At 35.0% G+C, this 14,543-nt stretch overlaps 4 protein-coding genes across 5 annotated transcripts; 2 read left to right on the top strand and 2 right to left on the bottom strand.

The window, feature by feature from the left end:
- The first annotated feature begins 221 nt into the window (after window positions 1-221).
- Window positions 222-1,438, top strand: AT1G27670 (uncharacterized protein). The gene has a single exon (NM_102532.3). The coding sequence runs from the start codon at window positions 558-560 to the stop codon at window positions 1,254-1,256; it is 699 nt and encodes a 232-aa protein (NP_174088.1). The 5' UTR covers window positions 222-557; the 3' UTR covers window positions 1,257-1,438.
- Window positions 1,439-2,903: 1,465 nt separating this feature from the next.
- Window positions 2,904-7,573, bottom strand: AT1G27660 (basic helix-loop-helix (bHLH) DNA-binding superfamily protein). The gene is made up of 7 exons (NM_102531.4): window positions 7,125-7,573; window positions 6,052-6,769; window positions 4,868-4,999; window positions 4,576-4,641; window positions 4,237-4,302; window positions 3,586-3,645; window positions 2,904-3,478 (listed from the first exon to the last, which is right to left on the bottom strand). Exons 1-7 carry the CDS (start codon window positions 7,268-7,270, stop codon window positions 3,305-3,307), a joined length of 1,362 nt encoding a protein of 453 aa, NP_174087.1. The 5' UTR covers window positions 7,271-7,573; the 3' UTR covers window positions 2,904-3,304.
- A 4,823-nt stretch (window positions 7,574-12,396) lies between these two features.
- Window positions 12,397-14,420, bottom strand: ATU2AF35A (U2 snRNP auxiliary factor small subunit). 2 transcript variants are annotated; one of them, NM_102530.3, is made up of 2 exons: window positions 14,237-14,420; window positions 12,614-13,834 (listed from the first exon to the last, which is right to left on the bottom strand). In NM_102530.3, exon 2 carries the CDS (start codon window positions 13,817-13,819, stop codon window positions 12,929-12,931), a length of 891 nt encoding a protein of 296 aa, NP_174086.1. In that variant the 5' UTR covers window positions 13,820-13,834; window positions 14,237-14,420; the 3' UTR covers window positions 12,614-12,928. The 2 variants fall into 2 exon arrangements, with proteins under 2 accessions (NP_174086.1, NP_001077609.1); NM_001084140.1 differs by having other exon boundaries at window positions 12,614-13,775; window positions 14,390-14,420.
- Window positions 14,065-14,508, top strand: AT1G27640 (uncharacterized protein; the record flags this gene model as incomplete). The annotated part of the gene is made up of 1 exon (NM_102529.1): window positions 14,065-14,508. The coding sequence occupies one exon, from the start codon at window positions 14,065-14,067 to the stop codon at window positions 14,506-14,508; it is 444 nt and encodes a 147-aa protein (NP_174085.1).
- Window positions 14,509-14,543: the final 35 nt, after the last annotated feature.

Raw genomic sequence — 14,543 nt, 5'->3', positions numbered from 1 at the left:
CTATTTAGAGACAAAATACATATATACTCTATTATTTCGAAAACATTACAATGAATGTAGTAATTGAGGGGTACAAAAAAGAAGAAAGAACAAAGGGTACACGTGTCAGTTTCGTCCGGCGGTGTACGTCGCCCAACCGTGCATTATATTGGCCCGGTCGTTGCTGTGCAGTGCAGCTTCACCTGCCCTCACTCTCTCCTCGCCAACTCTTTCCAACCATTCTTCTACATTATTATAATACTTCTTTATTCAAATTGTCCCCAATAATTCTATGATCAATTGTTCATCTAATGAGTTTATTTTGTATTCTTTTTTTTCAGGAATTGGACTTATTCACCTAATGCTTTTTAGTCATGAAAATTCCACGACCGAACTATAAAGAAATACGATATATCCAGTTTGTTTCAATTATTGAACCAATTATAGAGTCCTTATATCTCTTTATAAAATCATCAACCAAGTGATTAGATCGACAAGTCTAAGTGACCATCCACTTTATTTTAAAACACTTTATTTCCTCGGAAAATCTAAGCCGGAGTTGCAAGAGAGCTTAGAAAATGGATGTTGCGGCTGAGAAAGTTGACGCCATGAGGAGGTTCGAGGGTACGAGAATTTTTTTGAACTTTCTTCCGGCAGTTGAAGCTCTAGTTGCCGTGTTACTTCTACTCTATTGGTTAACGTCAACTTTCTTCGCCGGTGAGTATCTCCGGCGTATTATTTCCAGTGGTATGACCGGCGCCGGAATATACATATTTGGCGTCGTGAACGTTCTCGTTGCCCTGATCTTCTCTTTATCTAACCACCAGAAGCTAACCGAACACGATCTGTATTTTCAATACGTTTCCTCCTCCTCCGCCGTAGTATCACAATCTTTGGCATCTGATAGCGAAGAAAAGACTTCAGAAGGAATGCCGGGTACGGAACTTACCTCCGTTAGTCTAACCGTCGGAGAGGCTCGACCGTTGAGGCGAGAGATGGTTCGGGCGGTCAGTTCTGTGGGGGAGACAGCTCATGCTATAAGGAGGAAGCAAGAAATGACTTTTCTGCCTCCAGCTACTACTGAGAGTACTGCTACTGATCATCAGGTTTACAGAAGGTCGAAATCGGAGAGGATTGACGTGCGGGGAGATTTACGCCGGAGTATGAGACGGTTGTGCGATATGGATGATCTGAGCAGTGATGAGTTTAGGTCAACGGTGGAGACGTTTATAGCCGGAAAAAAAAAGATGTTGTCGAAGGAATGGGTTAAGCCGTGACTTATTATAACGAGGAACACTTTTGTTCGCCTTTAATTTAACGTTCAATTTGGATGTATATATTTCTTGGGATGATTAGTGACAGTCATATCTACGTGAGTCTTAGCATATTCCTACGAAACTATAAATGAAAACTTTTGTGTACGTTCACTTATCTTAAACATTTCCCTAAACAAAACGTAAGATATTCTTTTCTAAACGGGGAGAGAATAGGACGGGCCCGACCCAAGTGGAAGGTAAATTGAAGTTTTCACTTAAATTTGGACATAGCGGACCATGCTAGTCTAGAAGGTGGGGAAATGGAAACACCAAAGGACAAGCTAGTCCAAATATTTGCCAACTCAAACTAGAGATAACGCATGTCCAACTGATCCTCACGTTGAAGGATATAGGGAAAACGTGTTGACTGGCCATAAAAGGGAAGATCATCGAGGAGGAACATGTTGCGTGACTTTATCTATGAGAAATACCATCAAATAGAAGAGTGTGTGACACGTATGATAGATATCCAGGAACTCCTAAGAGCATCCACATCGGTGATATTAATTTATATTGAATGTCTTAACTATAATTTATTGGTCAAATAAAGAGAGAAAAATTTATTGGCAAAATGAAAAGAGAGAAAAATTTGTTGGCCAAATGAAGGAAAAAAATAGAAAACAGTAGCACCAACCAATAGCATGGTGACACATTCGTGTCTTCCAATATCAAAAAATGTCTTCTCACAGACATTAAAGTCACCGTGTTTCTCCTGTTCAGTGCATTAATTCTCATTTGTCTATTTTTTTATTCTGTTAAAATTTGAAAACACCCTCTAAATTTGTCCAATGGGGATGGTCTAAGAGCAACCCCATTGGTAGTTTCCAAACATAAGTTTCTTAATTTAGAGATAGAAAATATACTAATAAAAAATGTGTGGTTTTCTTAAATATTGAAGAAATTCTTTCTAAAGTGCTAAAATACCTTATATAAGAAACTTTGAAGAGAGTTTCTTTACTATTCAAAAAAGCTATATATTTTTTATTAATATATTTTCTCTTTCTAAAACTAAGAAACTTAGTTAAAAAACCCTCATTGGAGTTGCTCTAAAGGGACCATTTAGGAAATTCATAAATCCACGTCCACTTTTTACAAGGTCATAAGTTTTCAAAGGACGATGTAATAAGGCAAGTAGTGGTAACTTCATGGACCATTGGCCGGTCGTTCTACAGGCTACCCAAGATTTCTTTTATACCTAGTACGGATTGAACCAGCTACAATGGAGCACCGCCGAAAGTAGATGCAAGGAAGAATTGGGTGTCGTGTAGCCAGGGCCGACTCAAACAATTGATGGACCCCGTGCAATCGTGAGAGAAGGACCATAAAAAAGAATTCTTAACTTAAGATTTGTAGCAAGAAGAGGAAGTAGATCAAAGCAAAACGAGGAAAGTCCTTGAGGCTACCTCCGAAACTGATTAGGGGAGAGTGAGTGACTCTGCACATTCTAGGCCATTTAAGCTCGACAACCATCAAATTCATCTAATAGTGATTGTGAGGCAAATAGGTGAACTCAACAAGTTAACTAAAGTCAGTGACTAAAAGATTCTTTTTTTCTTAATAGACATCATCTTTTAGCGCTTGCTCATAGATTGATCATACACTTTTTCTAGTCCTCTTACTACATGGCGAAATATTTTCATATGTTTTTTATTTTTAAGGAATACATTTATTAAAGATATTGACACATTATCTACAAAAGAGATTTAACAAAATAATCCAAAGCTATTTGATATTTTATGTAGCCCCCACAGCCCATCATGTAAGTAGAAACATATCGTCAAGTCTCACTACTAATCTTAAATGGATCAAAGCTGGTCTATCCTGTAACACTTCTTTCTAATCAGGACGACCAACTTTGCTCCACTATCAAAACCGAAAATTTCAATTAATAAACCAAAACCAAAAGAGATTAAAGAACTAATACTCCACCTTTAACATTTCTTCTTATTCTCTACCTCCAAGTCCGATAAATGTACTCATCATAGTCCTACGGTTTGTTAAGTCCACGGCTAAGTTCCGCCACCAAAACCAGGTGGCGTTGGCCAAAAACCAGTACCAACACCGCCTCCTCCATCCCCACCATCTCCGGTAACATAAGTCATGCATGATAACGGCACTAGACATAGCCCACGGCTTCTAAGATCTCTCGTCTCTTCCTCATCCCCTTCTTGTGATTGTGAGACCTAATCAACATTTTACTATATAAGTAAATTTGTGGACTAAATATATCCGGAATGATTTACTTTTATGTAAAACTAGTAATGAATTATATAGGTTCTCAAAAGTATACCAGCTGGGAGGCTTTTCCGGGTCGGTTCCTAGATGCTCTCATGTAGGGGACGCTTAAAGTCTGCTCATCAAACAATAAAGTTGACATTTGAGTTATAAAAACTTTACTCTTTAATTTGTACATATAATTTAGATCCTTAAGATTGACGACCATGAGCAATATTGAGCATGAGCTTATCTAAACATGTATCCATAAAAGAAACAGGAGAAAGGTGCTTAATTACTACGTAGTGCGCCTAAGAGGATATGATAAAATAAAGATCAATTCTAACTAATCTCTTGCTTTAATTTAAAGGCAAGCTAAACCCTATGGAACTAATTAAATATAAGTTCATAAGTAATAAGTTAGCCCATACACAATAGTGTTTTAAAGTTTGATAATTCAGTACATGTCAAAGTCCTTAATATATAAGATAGTATATTTAGTAATAATTGATATAAAAAGTTGAGAATATTTGACAAAACGGAACGATGATCAAGAAGAATGTCTGGAACTTAGCACGGTATTACCATGTAAATACCGTTATTCTACCACTCCAAATTCATTCCTTGAATATGTTTCCTTTTCTCATGCAAATGTCATGTACTGATAACTATAAGTATAGGATGTATGGATATGAATGAGTGACATGCATGCATTGAAGTTACGTACCTCGATCTGGCTCTGTAGGAATTTGATGTATCCAATTGCTTCCATTAACACAGATGCTGTATCTGTCTGCAGTTTAACATTTTAATCATCATGTAATTAATCATCAACAATCGAGTAACAAGCAAAAAATAACAATCCGCTACTTGTGAATTTTTTTCTTAAAATCCTTACTATCTTTAAATGGTAGAAACAAAAATATCTTATTGTAACAAAATCAATTTTCATACAGCTATATATTTTATTAATGATTAGGCTCATATTCTAAAATGGGGCAAAAAGGAAATGAAATATTGAAGTAAGGAATAAATTGGGTAAAACTAATTGTTGCTAATTAATTACCTTCCCAAAGGGTGAAACCAACTGCTGCAGAGCTGCTATTCTGTCTCCTAACTTTTCTTTCCTCACCTGTTTTTCAATTTCACAACGTATAAACACTACAATGATCATTCAATGGATTATCTTAACATTTGACTATATATATTTTTTTAAATTAATATCCTCCAATTAGAAAAATTTCTTTCATTTTTTTTTTCTTCTTAACTACTAAAATTTATTCAGGCTTTATTTAATTTCTCCAAAAAAAACATTTATAATTAATTGCATGTATTTTTTTTAAAACAAAAGTAATAACCTTGAAGGGTGGGCAAGAGGAGCGTGATTCCACGCGCGGTTTCTTGGAAGCATTTTCTCCTGCTTTTGTTGCCATCAAGAAGTTATGCCTCTTCCCTTCACTTGTTTGAGGTTCATTGCTGAACATTTCCATCTTCAACCCAAACCAAAACCCCATAAGTAATGCACACACATATATATGTATGCAAGTATCAAATAACGTTCATTATTGCTATTCGATGTAAAGGATAATAATAGAACGTAACGTAATAATTAATACCCCCGACAATGAGAGAAAAAAATGTTAAGAAAAGAGATTCATAAAAAGACAATAAAACAAAGTAAGGAATAAAGAGAAAGGAAAAGAAAAGATAGAACAAAGGTTGATGTTTCAGCTTAAAGAGTGCTGCTTATGAATTATGTTAAAAGGTTTTTTAGCTCAAGCTTTGGCCCTCCAACCAAGAATCACAACAACAAAGTAAAAGATGAATCAAAAGAGGTTAAAAGTTTTTACATATATATTTAAATATTATCTCTCTATTCATAACTTTGTTGCAAAGCTTCAATATTGCACAAAGGTCTCGCACTTTACACTAATCTGATTAATCTATCTATACTTCGTGATTATAATATTTCAGTATATATTTTTTTTGTTTTTTGCTATTTCTCAAGTTCTTTTTTTTTTCTTTTTTTTTTTCTGATTTATGCCACAAACTTTTAATGAACATGATATTTTATCCACCTTATGAATATGATTTTACGTTTACAAAAAGTTATGCGAATAATATTGCAATGCATTCCATTGATGCATAAATAAAGTTGAAGGGGTACACAGAGAACTAAGCATTTTTATAAATAAAACAGAAAACTAATCTTTTAGACACTCTTTCATGAGTGAAATGAAATTATATGATTAAAGCTGAAAGGTAACTAGGCCGTAGTATTTTATGAAACAGTAATATTAAACTACATTTTAGAATTAAGAAATGAGGGTATATATATATATATATATATATATATAGTGAATCTATGTTACATAATAGAAATAGAGCCCTAAACGTAATGTTTTCAGATGCACTAACTTCACGAGATTCACCGTCAGACCAATCCTTCTAAGCCATCATTTATATATATATATAGAAAAGTTTTTTTTTAAAAAGCGAAAAGAGAAAAGAAATAGAAAGTAATAATTCAAAATAAACTTACTTGATGAGTAGGGGAAGAAGAAAGGTGGGGAAGTGTTTGCTGCAGATGATGATGAAAAGGGAGGCCAAAAGAAGGAAGGCTTCCTCTGCTCATCCCAAGACTACTAATCTCTTGAGCGTTAAAAGGAGGAACTAATACATTTCCTTCAAACAATCTTCCATCAAAAACCTGCATGTTTATATCAAATGGTCTTGAGATGTTACTCATGTCGTCCATGCTCATCTTCCGAGATTCGCTCAAACTCGATATGTTTACGCTTGGGTAAATCTGACTGAAGTTGCCTCTATGCGACTGAGACGAAGGTGAAGAGGAAGAAGAAGAAGAGGGAAGGCTGCTACCATAGTCTCCATTGATCGGGAATCCAGAAGACATACTCTTGAGAAGAAGCTTCTCAGTGTAGTCCTTATGTTCATTGATCTTCAAATAGTTTGTTATCACTGGACTATTTAACATGTCTGTGAACTTGGATATGCCTTCTTGATGGTCTGAGATAGTTGATGAGGAAAGCTCTTCTTTGATCTTGAGAAGTCCTTCATGATGTTGATATGAAGATTGGTCATGAGGCCATTGTAAAGGAAAGTCTTGTTGTTGGATCAAGGAGTGATTGTGGATGCTGGAGAGACTCATACATTCACTTGTGTTGTTGTTGTTGTTGTTGTTGTGAGCTCTTGTGTTTAACATCTCATTGTTATAATTATGACTCAAGCTCACACTATTCCTGCCAGAAAACCACACAAAAAATTTCTTTATTTCGAATCAATGCAAAATCAGAGTACTATGTCTATATATATGAAGGATAATGTAATAGACATTTAATAATTTATCAGCCACTTAAATTCTATCTTGTTGTCTTCTTCACTAACTTATCTTTCAAAAACCAAAAAAGAAGGAAAAAAAGAAGAAGAAAGATTCCAAATTCTTCATATCATCTTGATACCAAGAATATTCTAAACACACACATATAGCTGCGGAAACCTAGTAGCATACACGTGTTAAATGGATGTATATAATAGATACATGGCCATGTAAATATATGATACATCAGAGGAGAGAGATTGAGTGAGGAAACTTACAAAGAAATACCTCCTGGGCTCCATTGATGGGCAGATGAAGCTCCATAGCAAGAAGGGTCAGAGTTATTGTCTAAGGAAGAAGAAGATGAAGAAGACCCCACAAGCTGTAATTGATCTTGAAGCTGATGGAGATTAGCAGAGTCCATATATGTATGAGAGTTGATGATGCTATATATATAAGTATTTATTATACCTGATCTCTGTATTATATATGTGTGTGTATGTGTGTTTGTGTGTAAAGAAAGATGAAAAAGAATGATGATTTTTGAAGAGTTTCTCTTACAAATCCCAAGAGATTAAGATGAAGTGTAATTAATAAAAATTGTTGTTGTATATATGTGCTCTCTCATAGCTCTCTATTCCTTTCAAAAGCACATCACATAACATTACCTTAGCTTTTTTGAAGCTTGACGCATCTCTCTCTCTCTCTCTCTCTCTCTCTCTCTCTCTACTATTTCAAGTACCTATATTGTGAAAAGCAATAAAACCTTCAAAAGAAAGGAGGGGAAAAATCATTCAATAATACAATAACAAATTAAATAAATCTATATTTGTAATGTATATTATGAAATGATTCTCTCTCATGGACTCGCTTTCTAGAGTATATGCCCTACTTTTCTATTTTTCAGTATTTGTATATATATGATTTTGTATTATCTAATGTAGCTTTTAGGCCCTCTCTCTCTCTCTCTCTCTGCAATTAGAGGGAGATGATTAAAATTCATGAAAGCCATGATTAGTGTCCCAAGCTATCCTGCCTTCGATCCCAAGGCTTTGCAACAGTTGTCTCAGACGAGAATGATGGCATCCATCTATCTTTGTCTACTCTCACCCCCACAGTATATAACACTTCCTTCTTTATCTCTCTTAATTTTATCTATGAATATAATTATGTATGTGAATACATATTGCTTTTTGTAGGGGTACATGTGTATGTCTAATTACGATAACTCAAAATGAGTGGATCAAGTCCAACTCCAAGTATATTGAGCCCAATCTAACTTCTTAGTTATAGAACTCATCGTTCTAACTTAACATGTTCTTTATCCCAAAAAAAAGGCTTAACACATGTTACATGGTGCGCATGCGACGGTAAGAAATAAGCGTTTAATTCTATTTTGATGGATAAGAGATGATATTGTACGTTAAATAGTCTTTAAAACTAAGATTTTTGTAAGAAATCATAGCAAAGTTGAAAATTATTCTATTAATAAATATTCCATGGAAAGCAAATATTTACATAACTGATACGTAAAACAATTGTTTTTCTGTAACCAACTTTTTAAAAAGGTAACAATTTATTTATATCTCGCTTCTCTTTAATTAGATATATATTGAGGATCCAAGTAACAAAGTTTGGTTATGAGGTTACTCAGTTGGAAAGCCAACAACGAAACTCATTTTGTGTTGTTTAAATGGAGGCAGTTACGTATAGCTACTAGAGATGGAAATGATGATCTCCAAGGCTTTTTTTTTTTACTTTTTCCAAGTGGAATAATTGTTGAAGCTGCAGGAACCACCACCAAGGTCAGCTAGAAAAAATAAATAAATACCCAAAATAATTTACAAAGGAGTACATGACATGAAACCATTCATCACTCTTTGTCATGATGACGTCAAGTCCCTCCGGAAGAAGCTGAACTAAGTTACGATATACTGAAATGTGAAATCAATGTATATCATGTTTTAAATGCTTTAGTTTTCTGGCTTAATATTGATAAGTGACTTTAAAACTATGTGTTTTGAGTCAAAGGGTAATGAATTTACTTGAATTTTCTCTTTTCATTTTGATTAATTAAAGAGTTCTCCCTTGAATTAAAAAATTATGTTTCTCCGGCTAAACGATATTTCTAGATATCTGCCATGTATTGACTTATAAGCGTGTTTTAAGGTCGAAGTCACTATATCGGAACACTAGAGAAAGTCCGACATAATTTCAATTCCATAACCATCAGAGACATTCAATGAAAGGAGGGGATAACTATTACAATCAATAGTAAGTAGAGATAGAGCAAAAAAATTATGCAAGAGATAATAACTTGGCAAGGTGCTAGTTGATTGTCATTATTAGCATATAGAAGAGGCGGCGAACTTTTATTGGTTGTTACATAATATGTGTCGTGCAATGTAATTTGTGTTATTGGTTTTGGAAAGAACATGCTTCATATTCTGATGTTATGGTTGGCTGTTTTTTTTTTTTTTTGGTTGAAATGAACGCTTTTAGAAGAGCGAAGAACTCATTTTATACATAAATGATTCCTTATCTAGTGTGACTCAAAAGTGCAATAAGTTACGAAAATGAGTATTGTACTGTTGATAAAGCTGTCACCAATTCGATCGCATCTAAAAAGAATGTTTAATTAATTAACTAATTAATAGTGTGGAAAACAACTAACTTAATCGATCAATTAGTTAGTTCATAATAATTCACAAGTATAAAAGAAATGAAAAATAGATCAACCAGATATAAAAAGAGAGCAACAAGACTCACATCAGAAGAAAGGCACGTTGGAGAATGTGTTGAGATCAAAAAGAGTATGGGAAAAACTTTGTTTTCACTTTTTATGTTTCTTTCTCGTCTCTACTTGCACGCTCACATATCTCACCTTCTTTATATTCTTGTTATGTTTCTAATATTTAAAACAAATTTATGTATTCCAATATCTATTTTATTTTGTAGCAGTAATCTGGATCTAATTCGATTAATCTCGAAGATGAACGAACTCTTGTTGAACAAGCTTATCATGTACAATAACTCCTAACCCGAGCACGAATGGCCCATGCACAACTTAATTATTCGTCAAGAGAATCAAAAATAGAGTCTCTTCGAATTTACGTCCTGAAATTCTAGAGTGTCATCAAGCCCTATACCTAACTAACCACGCGGATTGTCAGAGTATCTACTTGCATCAATAAAATTTTTATTGTAATGTGTCTATTTGTATATTTGATTGTCCTTGGAATCATTATATGGAGCCAAACTAATAGATACAATATGCAAAATATAGAAACTAAGGTTGCACTAATTACGTCCATGGTCTCATTTATAACAAACTACCTGATGACCACTTAGATACACCATATGTACCGGAAGATTAAGAAATGATGGGCTCCCTCTATCCATTATCCAACTTGACCTTAGATCTTAAAAAACTATATTGTGTTAATCTATTATATTTTGTGTCTCTTTTTAAAAGTTCTGTAAGAAATTTAAGTATTAATTTCAAAAGTATAGTATTAGGTGTAGGAGCTAAATTTGTTTTACATCTGTTACCAATCAGGGTTCAATCATCCAATCGCTTTCATAACACATCACTTTATAAGTATAATTAACGAAGTCTTTGCTTCAAATTATTTATGATTTTATTAAACTATAAAATTGATAAATATAAATTAATATGTAGAGGAATATATAGAAAATAATATTTGAAGATTTAAGTAATAAATATCAATGGTATTAATTAGATGTAGTAATACTAATAGTAATGGTATATAAAGCAAAGTTTGTTTTCAGTTTTTGTTTGTCAATTAGTGTACACATCATTGAGTTGCTATTACTGGTTGGCACAAAAAAATTCGTGTGCTGATCATTTTTTCTTTTACTTGAAATTTATAACCAAAGTCTACTAGACCACCTAGGTGCCATGCTTCTCAACACTTGAAGCTTTGATCTTTACATTTACTTTTTCTCAATGTTTTGAACTTTTAATAATATATAACTCTACAATCTTCCTTTTTTGTATTATTATAACTGCTTTGATTCATTCTCTTTTACTTAATGGGATACTCATTTGATTCATATAACATAAGCACAAAAAAGAGATGAAGAGAAATATTTATATCTGTCTACTATGACGAGTTTTCAATTAAACTACCAAAACATAACAAAATTGCATCCTTTGACAGGAAAGGCGATGCTAAGGCTATGTACTGACAATGGTTCATGATTAAATTGATTTCAAAAGAAATTAAAGATAGATAGTCGTAGTTGGTCAATCATAAATTATTTTTATGTTACGAAAAAATGAAAAGATAATCTCTTTTTGTTGGGGGTCAAATAGAAAAAAGTAGAGAACAAAGGCCTTAAAAGGAGGGTCCTAAAAAGTATGGGAAAGCATTATTATTTATTTTAAAGTTGTCTAAGAAGAGGACAAAGGCTTTAGAGCAGGGGAATATATGCTTTCTCAAATTTAGGGCATCACTGTCCAACAGACTTTCCCCATTCCTCATCTTTATATTTTCCTAACAATAACAAATTTAAGATCATATATTTCATTTTAGTATCATTATAATTCGATTTTCAGTTGCATAATGTATATAGAAACGCAGCAAGCTAGACACGTGCATGTGTTGTATTTGAGATTTTGAGGTATTATTATTACATGGAATTAATGTGACTTTATAACGCTGTTCAACAATCCATCTTTCACTATGTAGCTACGATCTTTCAGATTTCTAATTTTTGAACTTTGATATCTTGTATATTTTTGATGTAAGAAAACTTTTAAAAAGTTAACAAGATATCGTATGGGTTTTATTACTATAATATATCCACTCAAGCGAAGACGGCAAAGACTTCTCCACGTGGCCAATCTATTGAACTACTAATCTCCATAACTGAGAATTCATATGATAAAATTCCGTAAATATATATATATATATATATTATGTTAATTCAGACTATTCAGTCAATGTAAAGTAAGAATAAACAATGACATGTTTTGTTTGATGCTTTAGAAATGACACCGCCGTGTCAATGGGATGGGCTGTGGGTGTTGATGCTAGATCGGACGGATGTATTGGGGTGGTGTGACGGTGGTAGCGATATTTTAATGCATTGTAATTGATTAATTCTGAGTTTTTTAACTAAACATATATTTGTGAACATGTGTGGGACAAAAAAAAAAGTAATTAATTTATTGTGATTAGTGGTTTGACTCGTCATCACAATTAGAACAATGGTTTGGCCGTTTGGGAGTTATGAGTTATATGACCATTTGAATATTCTGTCCAGAAGAACCACAACGATCACTGAAGAGGGACTCGACGACGCCTACAAGCCAAAATGACCTTCATGATTTTATGGTTTAGGGTTGATGTATATTGCATTGTCGACTTCTGTTATATATTCCGCTATATTATACATCTTTTTACTCATATGGAGTATTTTATGCATATATGTATTCATTGCGTGAATTAGACAAACAGCTTATGAAGTAATTTTGGAAAGTATATAGGTCTAGTAAGCTACATATTTGGCATGACCAATTGGAAGCCAGTATGTTTGAAAAATGGCAACCAAGACTAACCCATTCGATAACTGGTTTAGAAAAAGACTTAACTTCTGACGTGTTTGGAACACAAATCAATGCAATCAAAGGCCCAAAGTGTTTGCCCCTTATCTTTGTCTAAAATTCTGAGGTGCTTTGACCCGAATTAGTGCCACAACTGAACCATGACACAGAAACTCGTTAGTATTCCCAAGCATTGAAGAACAATAGACAACTTCGAATTAAACTAGAACTCTTTTAAGTTTTAACCAACAGAAGATAGTACAAAGTTCTAAAGAACACTGGTGAAAATCAATAACAAGGGGACAGAGCGGTTTTTCCTAATCAAAACTACAAGAAAGTAACCCCAAACATTTTATAATCTAAAGAAGTTGATTCCACTCATTTCAAGTTCCAAATTAGAACAGCCAAATGAAAAATCCATCACCAGATTTTACCGATTTCAGAATAAACGCAGAGAAGCAGACGCAGAAACCACATAGCAGCAATTGTGATTTGAGTAAACAACTGTTTTTATGCTCCTCCCTCTTCCTTCTCCTCCCGTTCTCTGTTCCATTGCTCAATCCTTGCCCTCCTCTCCTCACTTCCTTCCCTCCCGCCACCCGGGCTCCCTCCTCGTTTAGGGCTTGCTTGTCTCCTACCCCTTGAACCGTCCCTCTCTTGCCTCTCCGACCTCTCACTGCTCCTTTTTCCACTTCCATGACGGTAAAACTCGCGATCTCTGTCCCGATGACTGAATTCCCTGTGAGAAGGATCACGTCGGTCATTATCTCTCTTGTTCCTGGGGCTAATACTCCTGCTTCTGCTCCTGCTTCTACTTCCTCTGCGGTATGATCGCCGATATCTCCCAAAGAGTTTTCTCCTTAGTTCCCTCGAAACAAGCTTCACATGCATGAAATTACAGTACCCACCACGGTTGCAGTTGTTTTCTTCATACTGCCTACACGTGGCTTCGCGGAAATCCGTCACAGGAGAGAAATCAGCAATGATGGGACGTCCTGAATAGAACCTACCTTGCAGAGCCTGCAAAGCAGCTGCAGCCTGATCCTCTTCCTTAAACTGAACATATACGTTGCCAATCATGTGGTCAGCAAGGTTGTCACAAATGTTGAGGCTCTCTATCTCGCCAAACTTTCCAAGCTCCTCAAAAAGATCCTCAAAGAAATCCTCAAAGTGCTCCTGAATCTTACGCGGGTCGAGTGGTTGGCCCTGAGCGTCAACACCAGGGGTAATCATGTCAGGCCTTTGGTACATGTTTGAAAGAAGGAGTGTTGGGGAGATGGTAGGACGGTTGTGAAGACGCGAGCACCGGTCACCATGACGGCAAGCGCCAATCTTGAAGTAGAAAGGGCAATTCACTCTGTCTTTCTCAGTACCAAAGATTGAAGCCAAATGCTCCGCCATGGCAGAATTTCCACCCTGAGTTTAAGAAATCAGTCATTGAACAAGATATTTAGCAACATATAGACATAAATTGAAAAGAGATTGGTAGATATCAAAAACATCAACAAGAAACTAAATTATGTTACGAAAGCGAAAAGATTGAGCAACTATTGAAGATAAAAGGCAGAGATCTTAGTCAGCTATTGAATTCAATGGAAAAAAGAACAAAGAATCACACATAGATATAACCAAATAACCAGAGACATATGGATATAAAATCGGAAACAGAGCAATACAAAAGAAAAGCAGAGATAGAGAAACACACAAAGGAGCCAAATAAACACAGAGACGAAGCAGTGCTCCAAAATAGAGCTGGGAGGCACAGAGACCGAGCCGTAATAGATCACAAAAGCGAAGAAAGAGAGAGAGAAAGCGTACAGAATGTTACAGAGATGAGTGGGATTGAGAGATCTGAGGGTGAGTGGTCGCCGCCGGTGGAAGGAATTACCGACGAGGAGCTGCCGTCTCACTCGCCGATGGATGATCTAGGGTTTGCTTTGTTCGCGAGTTGGGGGAGAAAGACAGAGAGACAGAGAATGGGATCTCCTGACATAAGGATTTATATTTTTAATCCGATAAAAAAGATAATAATAATGGAAACTAGAATCCGGTTTGGTCTAGAATGGAAACCAAGCGGTTTTGGTTCTTGACCGGTTTATACGATCGGTATAAGCTAGGTGTAGTT

The sequence above is a fragment of the Arabidopsis thaliana genome, assembly GCF_000001735.4.
Source record: "Arabidopsis thaliana chromosome 1 sequence".
NCBI classification, from domain to species: Eukaryota; Viridiplantae; Streptophyta; class Magnoliopsida; order Brassicales; family Brassicaceae; genus Arabidopsis; species Arabidopsis thaliana.
Note: the sequence above shows the minus strand (reverse complement) of the source record. Positions and strands in the feature narration are given on the sequence as shown.

Bases quoted from the DNA above. Each gene is read 5' to 3' on its own strand.
- AT1G27670 (NM_102532.3), top strand. From the start codon at position 558: ATGGATGTTGCGGCTGAGAAAGTTGACGCCATGAGGAGGTTCGAGGGT.
- AT1G27660 (NM_102531.4), bottom strand. From the start codon at position 7,270: ATGGACTCTGCTAATCTCCATCAGCTTCAAGATCAATTACAGCTTGTG. The intron at 6,770-7,124 runs GTAAGTTTCCTC...GTTTTCTGGCAG, and splicing joins AGCCCAGGAGGTATTTCTTT to GAATAGTGTGAGCTTGAGTC. The intron at 3,479-3,585 runs GTATACTTTTGA...AATGTTGATTAG, and splicing joins CCGGAAAAGCCTCCCAGCTG to GTCTCACAATCACAAGAAGG.
- ATU2AF35A (NM_102530.3), bottom strand. From the start codon at position 13,819: ATGGCGGAGCATTTGGCTTCAATCTTTGGTACTGAGAAAGACAGAGTG.